The sequence below is a fragment of the Symphalangus syndactylus genome, chromosome 13 (assembly GCF_028878055.3).
Source record: "Symphalangus syndactylus isolate Jambi chromosome 13, NHGRI_mSymSyn1-v2.1_pri, whole genome shotgun sequence".
NCBI classification, from domain to species: domain Eukaryota; kingdom Metazoa; phylum Chordata; class Mammalia; order Primates; family Hylobatidae; genus Symphalangus; species Symphalangus syndactylus.
Window position 1 is genome coordinate 62,434,428 of NC_072435.2, and position 11,227 is coordinate 62,445,654.

The 11,227-nt window shown below is 41.0% G+C and overlaps 1 protein-coding gene across 2 annotated transcripts in view; it reads right to left on the reverse strand.

The window, feature by feature from the left end:
• The window catches only part of GRIP1 (glutamate receptor interacting protein 1), a 716,930-nt gene extending 705,911 nt beyond the window's left edge, over window positions 1-11,019 (reverse strand). The window contains exon 1 of one of the 2 annotated variants that reach the window (XM_055238452.2): window positions 10,698-11,019. In XM_055238452.2, the coding sequence (XP_055094427.1) occupies window positions 10,698-10,755 (58 nt within the window). In that variant the 5' untranslated portion in view covers window positions 10,756-11,019. The remainder of the gene's footprint in view (window positions 1-10,697) is intronic. The other variant, XM_055238455.2, reaches the window with a different exon arrangement.
• Between the last annotated feature and the right edge of the window lie 208 nt (window positions 11,020-11,227).

Here is an 11,227-nt window from a genome sequence, read left to right on the forward strand (position 1 = left end):
AATGTGAAAATCCTTATAACTATCAAAGTTTGATTTCATGAGGATATTAGTATGTTCCTCTCAGTGGTTTGCAATGGAATTTGTGAGTATCAGTAATAGTAGATATAAATGTCAGACATCAGAAGATATGAAGGAAGGAAACCATTCACAGATTATATGCCAGAATAAACAAATAAATACCTATCACATTACTATGTTATTTTCTACTGTTTTATCATCATTGCTTTTTTAATGTACCAACAGGTGAAAACTACATTCAGTGCCTTTCTCAAATGATGAACTGTGCCTTAAAAAGACATAAATCCTAGTAATTTGTGATGTCAAATTGTGTATCAGATTTTCAATTGTCTATATTCAGACAATAAATGAAAGTGAAAAAGAAACACTTCAACAGTAAAAGGAAAAGATTTATTAATTCTAACATAAATTCACACAAGAAGTCTTGAGTATATGTAATGACCTAAACATCTTTATTCAAAATACAAAGTACACCTTAACAATACATCAACACCTAACAGTAAATTCACACTGCAATTACACTACCGACTATGAGAAGAAATACGTCGGTTCTTGTGTTCATACATTTGCCAATAAAATACAAAGGGCAGATTTCTAGTAAAACTATTAAGTAGGAAAAGTTTATGTGCAAGGAAGACTAGTAGAAGGTGCTGTTCAAAACGACTTGTCAGCCTCGAGCGATGTCATCTCTAAGCTGTTTGACCATTTCTATTTCTTTCTTTGCTGATGTTCAAATCATAAGAAGAGTCCACCTGGCAAAGGAATAGGATTCTTCTTTTCCCCTTTATCATACAGTCACCCTCCTGATCCCTGCCCCTTACAGTTTTAAGTTTTCAAGAAACTTAAACCACTTCAGATATGGAACAGCAGACAAAGAGAAAAAAGGAAAGGAGGAGCAGAAGATCAGATGTAAGCGTCTGATACTCTTCAAGGATTCAAAACTCCTTGACGAGTACAAAAGGAAAGAAAAACTAACATCTGTGTCTCTTTGAGGGATTTAGAGAACATTGAGGCCAATGACCCTTATCACCTAGCATGAAGGTCCACTATGTGGCACATGCCACATTTAACATGGCATTGGACCATAGAGTGGCAACATCTGCAGAAGGTGACTACGACAAGTGGAGCTGAGCACATCTCCCAAGATCCCACAAACTCCATCATGATTCAGAGAAAAAATTAAGCACTGTCTGGCTACCAGGAGAGATACAGAAATGCTGATGGGACAAGTACCTAGAAAAGGCCTGGGTAGGAGGTCACAAACCACAAGGATCTCACAACTAGACACAATGGTGAGGTCCAAGAAGTCCAAATGAGCTGCCAAGATGACATTCAAAGATCAAATAGGAACAGCCTCATTTCAGTGGATACCAGGGCACAACGCCCAGCCACCAAATGTGCCAAGTCCAGAGCAGTAGACACAGTGAGGGTCACACAATGAATGAAATGCCCTTCACCCAGGGCAATGAGGATACTAACCTTTCTCTTTCCCTCAAATGTCATCTTGGGAATAAAGGAAGGGAAAACCCTTGAGAAATTAGAGAACCCAAAATGATTTTTTAAACTAGAGACTAACATGTTCTTAATTGACAAGATCAAATGTTTTCCTTTTCAGTGGGGATGGAAACTTGAAGGCAGGGTAAAAGCAGTCATGGGAAACAAATTATGTTTCATTTGTATATCTTAAAAGTAGTGTGTAAATTTGTAGGCGCACATACACACACGCCCATTCTTCTGAACCATTATCTCCAACCCCAGCTATATAAGCATACTTTAAACCAGTACTATTCAAAATGTGCTCTATGGATCATGCCAGTCAAGAAACTGTTTATTACCCGCCCAAGGTTACATAAGTACTGAAAATGAGGGTGGGTGTTTAGAAATACTATAGCAATTTCACATTGCCACATCCAAGTCTGTGACTAGCGAGTTCATCTCATTGAAGAGGACAAGAACAGGTGTAGTCAAACTTAGGTAGTGAGTTTCACCCACAGCATGGTGCTATGGAACCCCATATCTGCCTGTGACAGGAAAAAAACAGCCCTTCATTACAAAGAGTGTAAGACGAACAAATGTAGATCTGCATGTAACCTAATACCGCCACCACTTTCAGTGCTAACACTGGGTTTTGTATTTAAGATCAAAATAGTTTATAATAGACCAATGAGAATAGAGGACTTCACATGTAAATGATGTGTTCATGCCTAGGAAAGACGAAGTGATATCAGACTGTTAAACCAAGATTCCCTAAGAGTTTGACTAGAAAAAAGTGGTGTTATTACTTTCCACAGCAGCAAGTACCATATTCACACTGCAAGAGGGAATTTAGTTTCAGGCAAATAATATCAAGTCATATGAAATCAATGTTGTTAATTTGCATATAACTGATTTTGGAGGTAGTTTTGTTTTTCTTTTGTACAATCTGTTTTGGCTTTGTGGTTGTATGAGAGCTATAAGCATCAGGAGTTTACATGTAGTTATATGTTAGTACTTATTTAAGTAGTATAATAAAAACAAATGATGTTGGCTGGGTGTAGTGGCTCACATCTGTAATCCCAGCACTTTGGGAAGCCAAGGCAGGCAGATCACCTGAGGTCAGGAGTTCGAGACCAGCCTGGCCAACATGGTGAAACCCCGTCTGTATTAAAAATACAAAAAAATTAGTCAGGTCTGGTGGTGCACACCTGTAATCCCAGCTACTCAGGAGGCTGAGGCAGGAGAACTTCTTGAACCCAGGAGGTGGGGGTTGCAGTGAGCCAGGAACCGCACCATTGCACTCCAGCCTGGGCAACGAGAATGAAACTCCGTCTCAAAAAAAAAAAAAAAAAAAGATGTTGGCAGTGGAGAGCTGCAAGAATTTTTTCCTCCCTTCAAAAGGTTCCAAACATCATTTTAATTGAGAATAATGATCTTTTGGATATTGGGTTGTCAGAAGCCTGGACTGAAAGAAGCAGATAAGTAACACCAGGGAGTGGCAGAGCCCACTCCGTATTTAAGCTGGACTTTTCCAGCTGCAGCCAGAACTGAGGCTGCCTTGGATAGCTGCAACATTGTATGCATTGTGACTTTGTTGCATTACTTGAGTTATTTTGTTACAAATGGGAGTCCAAAGGGGAACTTCATGTTTGAACTTCATTTTGGAAGACTACGGATTGAAATGTTTTAATAAAAATTTCTAATTTATGAAACACAAGTTATCCAAATAATGCCTCCATCCAGAGATGGCCTGCTAATAGACAAATGTACCTGAAGACCCTCTGTCTTTCACCAACTTCTGGCCTTTGTGATATAATAACGTTACATTAGTAGCTTTCACCTCTAAGTATAACCCCCGAAGGTCAGTATGCCAAGAATCATCCTTACTTTACAGATGAGAAAGCCACAGTCAAGATGGTCGGTCTATACCTAGGCCAAACAGCCAGGGAAAATGGCTGAGAGACAGAGGACTTAAACTCTGGCTTTCTGATTTTGAGTATAGTACAAGAAGTATATTAAAACTTTATTCACAGAGTACTTAGTTGTTTTCAGAAAATAATAAATTTTAAAACCTACCCAATTGCATTACCAGGGAAGATAAATCTAAAAAATAAATACAGTACAACCATTCCCTCTCTTTCAGCTTAAAAACTCATGTAAAATTCTAAATTAGTTTTAGGAGATAAAGGTACAGAATAATTATTTTTCCTTTAAGAGTAGGTAATATAAATTGTATATAAATAAAAGAAGAAAGCTATTGTACAATAAGCTATCATCATGGCACAGTCTGGTAGTCCATCACTTTGGTGGTTCTTTATTTTTATATTATTCTACCACATTATGTTTACTTTTTCCCCTACATTGACAGGGGGAGTGAGGCAATAAAAAATGCAATATGTGATAGAAAAAACACCAGGCTCTGTATCAAGATACTGGGTATCAAGATACAATTCTGATTCTAACAGTACTTGAACCAGCGATCTACACTCTTCATGTTTCCTACATTTACCTGGTCACCAAGTCCATCTCCTGAGTAGCTCTGCATGGCCTGAAACAGGGCAGTAGCCTCCCACCTGCTTCGCTCCCTTCCAAGGCCTTCCCTTTTCAAACGTTTCCTCCATGCTGCCAAGATGAGCTTTCTAAGACAAAAATCTGATCCTGACACTCCTCTGCTGCAAGCCTATAAATTCTTTATTGCCTGCCAGATACAATCAAACTCTTTAATCTGGCATATGAAGCCCTTTCCAATCTGGCCCTTTCTAGTCTAATGCTCCCATCCAGCTCCATTCCTCATCCCATGGGGGAAATGAATATTTATATTCTATGCTCATAAGTATGTTCATACTCTACACTCCACCCCTTGAAGAAACCAGTCATGATTCCTGGAAAGTCTCATTTCACAATGCTTTGGAACATACCATGCTCCTTGCCTGAAATTCCTTTCCTTCTATCCCCTCCCAACTCTCTAATCTCCTCCCCTTCCTTCAAGTCTTTTAATACTTCCTCTATGCCACCTCCTCTGACAGCTGTCTTCAGAAACGTCTTTCTTCCCACCCACCTCTAGCACAATCAACCTCTCTTCTCTGCTCCCTCCGCATTAATCTGTACAAGAGTAGAGAAGCTGTCCTGGAGTTATCTGTCATAGCCCATGACTCTACAGCTATACTTAATAATCTCCTTTAAAATGGAAACCATTATTTTCTCATCCCATCATGGCACTTTGGCAGTTGGTACTCAATAAACTTTTGCTAAGTGTATGAAATGTGGTCTTGGATACATTTCTCTCTCTACACTAGATTCTTTGTTTTCATGAGAGCTGGGCTAGAATACATCAAAGACTTTGGCTGCATCAAGTTCTATGTTTCAGTGTAGTTTTTCACAAAACATTAGACTTTTAAAAAATGTTTTATGAGGTTTTTAAAGAATAAAAATTATTGATTGATTGTTTCATCATCAGGATATCCTAAGGTGTTAACAGACCTATATCAATATACCATTAAAATGGTAGTTGCCATTACTGAACTCCAAACCATCTGCAAGTTACTGTCATACATTCCTCCATATTTGTTAATTTCATTTAATCCTCACATGACATAGATATTTCTTGTCCTCATCTTAAAGTAGAGAAAACAAGGGCTTTAAAAAGTTAAAAAGCTCCTAGAGTTAGTAAGTGCTGGAGTGAATTTAAACCCAATGCCATCTGGACCTCAAATATCTCCTCACCAACTACTGTGCTGACACTTAAGGAATCTATCTGGTATACAAACCATAACTTCTTTACATTCTATTCATCACCTCACTTGGTGCTTAAAGTTTAGTCACTGTTGAAATGAAAGGTGGTAAGAAATTAAATCAGGTGCTTTTAATATGCAGATATACTTGAAGAACACTAATTTTCCCATAAAGCTGATAGCACCCTTTGGCCACTGACATACCTAAACAAGTAGGCTTCTTGAATAAGAAAATTTGTATGAGTAGATTTTTTTATATTTATATTTAAGAATCTTTTCAATTTCAGAATAAATGAACTTTAATAAAAGATAAAACAAGAGATTCAAACCCAGCATTTGGCTTTGCATTTGAATTGTTCTCTCTGTTAGACATGTTACTTTGTATTACTATCACTCTTGTATTTTGTGTTACTACTATTATAATTTAATCGAAAATAAATGAATCAAATCCTAAATGCGTTTAATAGTTTGCCATCTGCAGCATTTAATATAACAGTTTTAAAACCCATAAGATTCAATTCTTAAATTCTTTTACTAATATCAGTTGAAATTTCTTTTTCTTCACGAACGAAACCAATCAGGTTGCTGCCGAAGAAAGCATTAGCTGAAGCCTCTCTGTTTGACCACTGGGCTGTCTGTTAGGTAGCCAGAGTTCAGATTTTGGCTTTAATTAAATAAAATGTTGGCAAAGGACAAATATACAATGGCTATTAACAATACAATCATTTCCCAGTTTTTCACAGTAAGGAAGAACACTCAATTCTTGTTAATGCTTGCCTTCATGGCAAATACGCTTTGAATGAAAAGGAAAAGCATGCAATAATGGCAAGTCTTTGGTGGAAAAACCCATTCACTTAAATGAGTTACTTAAAATGTAGTCAAATAATTCAACTTAAAAATATGTTGAGGTTCCAATCCTCATTGTTAGAGTTAATTAACACACCTACCTTGCAAAAGCTTTGTCAAAAGTCTAAAATATACTGTAGAAGTGTTTTCCCAGTATACATAACTAAGAAAACTCTCTAATGAATTCCTAATGATTTGATGGCAGTTTATTAGAATTTTGTCCAAAAGGGAAAGATGTTACAATGTTAATAAAATTCTACAAACTTCACCTCAGGAAATGTAACTTGACTTCTTTTTAAATATCTCTTTAGAAATAAATGCCCTAAGTCTTGGTTTTATAAGTTCTGGCAAATTCATTAGCTCTCTGAACCTCAGTTTCCCCATCTGACAGGGTGACGAATAATAACACTTACCTTACAGGCATGTTATAAGGACTGTACCAAATTATAAATGGGAAACATCTAACACGGTGCCTGAAACAAAGCAGGCCCTAGATTTCTTTGCTTTCTTCTCTTTTCCCTACTTTGTTCCTCAGGAAAAAATCAAATTCCAAATTGGACTTTTTGTTAAGGAGGTTGTGGGTAGGGTCACCAGATCTCCTTGATATGGGTGATTTGGGAAATGAAACAGGCCAAGGTTGTAGTAAAGGTCTACTCCTTAAGCTCCCTGCGCTTTCTCATAGATATGTTATAAAAGCTGTTTATTTATATCTAAAGGGGTCCAAATATCCACAAAAATAAAATTAAAAAAAAAAAAAACTAACCAGCCATGATGGTACATGCCTGTAGTCCCAGCTACTCTGGAGGCTGAGGCAGGAGGATCTCTTGAGCCCAGGAGGTAGAGGCTACGGTGTGCAGTGATTGCACCACTGCACTCCAGCCTGGGTGACAAAGCGAGACCCTGTCAAGAAATAATAATTTCTAAAACAGAAATCTAAAGAGAAGTTCTCAGTTTCACTTGTAGACCTCCAAAACTTGTAAGAAGAACAAAAAGGCAAGAGGGTGAAGTGCTATAAAAAATGCATGTGTTTTCCCCTGGTGAATGTATATGCTAATGTGAAATGCACTTAACACACCTATATAATTAGATTATATATATTTGTTTAAATATAAAAGCAAAGGAAATGAGAAAATACAAATTAATATTTTTCTCTTTTCCTCAATAATAAAAATACCAAGAAGTATGTTTGCAGAAACAGATAATCTTTCCAAGCATTATGTTTTTCTATCCTAACTACACATTATTAAACACAGTAAACATTTACTAATCAAAGGCACAGAAGTAAGAATGTATGGTACCGGCAAAAGAAAAGCATCATTAATTACAGAAGCATCTATCTCTTTACACTAAGAATTTTCTCAACAACTACTTTCCTATCACACATGATCAGCTAATAAGCAGATGTAAAACAATGAATACATTACTTAATTTAATTTGATTGGAAGAGATATCAAACAGGACAGTTTTCAGAAACATTTCTCTTCTCCTACAACATTTACCCCAAAGTGTATTAAGTGGCTTCTAAATGGATTGGGTTTAGCACATCAGGCAGAAAATCAAGGGTACTGGGTAGGATGGAGAAATGTGTTCTGAATTTTAATAGTATGTCAGCGTACATGGGTGAGTCTTAACATGTCATTTTGGAAGTGACTGCATTTACTGCAACAACCCATATGTTACAGTTTCTCTGCTCAGCATTGCATGCCATAGCAATAGCTTACTCAATGTCATCTTGACACAGGCCTTCGAGATGAACCCAAGTAATGAATGGTGTGTAGATACGACATGAAATTGTATAGAACAACCAAGCCTCTTTTTGTATGTGGCAATAACAGAAAAGCATGTTCCCTCAATCTTTGAATTGAGTTGGCATGTTTTTCTTCTTTTTTAGGAATAAGGCTAAGATACATACTCCTTCAAATATGCGGTCCTCAAAGAAGCTAGCATCTTGTATTAATTTACGTTACATCTCAAGAAGAGATTTTACTAAATAAAATCTACATGAAAAAAATGTTATGCTAGAATAGTCTCCATAATGGGTTTTAGAATGTTTACATGTAGATTGGGGTTCTGGGGAATGTGGAAAGAGCAGTGGTTTAGATGAGCACAATCAACCTCAGAATTTAATAGTAAGATATTAGAAATTGACCTTTTGGTTAATGTTAACCCAAGACAAAATTTAAAATGTATTTGTTCCATATTCATTATTTTCCTGACCAACCTGACAGTTTAATCTTTTTGTTTATATTTAAAAGAATCCAATTCAACGTTATTTGAATCACTTAGAATTTCAAGGGTCAAGGGAAAAGCTTAACACAATCTGACCTGAAATACAAATAGAAAACATCTCTCATCTCTTTACCCTGAAATTCATCCAAAAGGATAAGCCAAGCTCAAGCAATGTCCTCTGACACATGCATTAAAAGCCACATAGGCAGCTCAGTTTATTTAAATATATATTTAATATATGTATTTATACAGACACACACACACACACACACACAATTGAAACACAAACACCAGTTAGACAGGAAATTGTGAAACAAAACCATATATTTGTCCATTCCAAAAGAAGCAGGACTTCATAAAGAAATGCTACAACCAAACAAAAATATATACTAATTATTTAGAAAAGCATCTCATAATTAAAGCGAGAAAGAAGAAACTTTTAAAGTGAAAAAAGGCAAAAAGTAACAAACATGTTTTGTTTTCTCCTATTGGGGGAGATAAGGCAGGATACTCAATTTCTTACTCAGATTTTTATGCTCTGGAGGAATTTCAGTCTTATCTCCACCAAGCAGATTAGACAATCATCTTTCAATGTTACCATATATTTCCAGAAGACATACAAGCACATTTTGTCACAATCCAAAAATCTACCCACCTCAGCATTCTGATAAAACTTGTCGGAAGCATGGTGATTTTTTTTTTTCCAGCAAACTGATACATTTAATGCCAAGTACATTGTGACATTTAGTTGATAGGACAGTCACTGCATGCTTGACAGAATGTTTTCATGTAGTGCTTTTACCTGGTTATAAATTATTGGTACTGCTATTTGCAACTTTAAAGATATGATTTACTGAAGGGAGAAGCAGAAGCATTCCCAAAGCGGGGGTGCCTTTTGAATGGATAGACGTAAGGTCACCTGCCAGAAAGTGTGCTGGAAAATGAATGCACATATCTAATAAGGAAGTGCTTAAAAAGGGATGAATTCCCTGAGTCATTAAACAGGATACAAACCAAAGACAGGTTGTGCCACCTAGAGAAAAACTGGAAATTGTACATTGGTTCTTCAGTAGTAAGTGTTATTCAAAAGCTTGAAACTTTTAACATGCCCAATAACCAAGCCACCGTCCATACCAGCTCACCAAACTGCTGGATTAAGCCCCCTTGACAACTCTGCCTTCTCCACACACCAGACTGGCCTCCTCCTGCTTTCCTCACCCACCTACTCATGCTGCGCCGCTTAACCTCAGCACTGGCTGTTTCCCACAGCCCATGCAGCTCCTGCATCCTGAAACCTATCCAGTTCTAAAGCACCTTCCTCGAAGCCAGGACAGGACAGGGTAGAAGCAGCAAAGGGATAAACCCTGGTGGACCTTGCCAGCCAGCGTTCCTCTGGATGCTAGCAGAGCCACCGTGCACACCCCTCTAGCCCCATGGGGTCTGTATAGGAAATTCTGGTGCACTTAGTACATCATATCCAGGTTACCAAGCTAAACTCCCTGGCCAACCTCTGCACAATCCAAACACCACGAAAATGACCTCAACAGAACTAAGCCTTTAAGGTGTAAAAGGCCTTCAACTTTCCTCTCCGCAAGTCACTTAAAAGCAAAGTGTCCAGCACACTTGTCAAGCTGAAGCACAAAAGGTCTGCAAGGCACCAGGCACAGAGAGCCGCCTTTTGCAAAGAAAATAGACAGTAATTAAGAAAAGCCCGCAGTCCTGCGGTATTAAACTGACAGCGGGGACTGCGCTGGGGCATAACTCATCTCCATGCAGTCACTCCCAGCCCCAGACCCTGAGCGAGGGGAAAATCTTTCCCCTCCTCTCCCCCTCTAGAGACCTGCGGCAGCGCCCCCTTGCCTCCCCTACGCTCTTCCTTCTCCTTCTCCTTCTTTATGAATCTCCAGCAACTTTGGGTTGGCAATGCCGTCTCAGCCCAGCCAGAGGCGGGGACAACGCGAGGGTGGCCGCAGGAGGTGAAGGAAAGTTTGAAAAGTCACTTAAAGCACTGCAGGAACCCCCCTCCCTGCCCACCACCACCCCCCAGCACCCACCCCACAGACGGCCGCTCGGAGCTCCACGTGCAAGCGGGCCCTGCAGAAGCTGGAGTTTCCCCTACATCCTCGCCAGAAAAATCTTTCCCAAAGCGAAAAGTTCCCTGCTGCAGCACCACCCCTCTCCCCATGCCGCCCCCAGCACGCCCCCCGCCCCCCCACCAAAAAAAAATGAATCAGAGTTCGCAAGACGCCACCTGGATTCGCCCGCGGGCCCTGAGGGCGCGGCGCCCCTCCCCCGTCGGCGGGTGGACGGGTCGGGAGGGAGCCGGGGAGAGGGAGGCACCGGGCGGCCCCGGCCCGGACCCCTGCCCTCCCTCCCCGGCCCCGCCGCCTGGCTCACCTCTCTCCTGCTCCTCCGCCTGCAAGCAGATGGGGATATTCTTCTTCCAGCCGGGCATGGTGTCGCTCCCTGCGCTCGCTCTCGGGCTCGCTCTTTCTCGCTGGCTCCCTTTCTCCGGGGCTCGCCGCGCCTCCTCGCTCGTCCTCTCGGGCAGCCGCGCCGGGGCTGTTCAGCAGGTCTGGGGCGACCAGGCGGCTCCTGGACACATCGAGGCGGCGCCGCGCGCCCCGCGCTCCCCTCAAACTCGCCGGCGGCTCCGGGTGGCGGCGGCGGCGGCGGCCGGGCCGGGCCGGGCCGGGCCCCGCCGGGCAAGGCTGGGGGCTGCAGCGGCGGCTGCCGCGGTGTGGCCGGGAGGCCGGGCCGGGCCGGGGGCGGGGGGCTGGTGCAGGCCGAGAGCGGGGGGCTGCGGAGCCCCCGGGAGTGGGCGCCGGCGAGAGGAGTGGGCTGGCGCCGCCGCCTCTTACCCCTCCTCCTCTTCCTTCTTCCCCTTCCTTGTCTCTCCGCCGCCAGCAGGTGGGACTCGGAGCCGC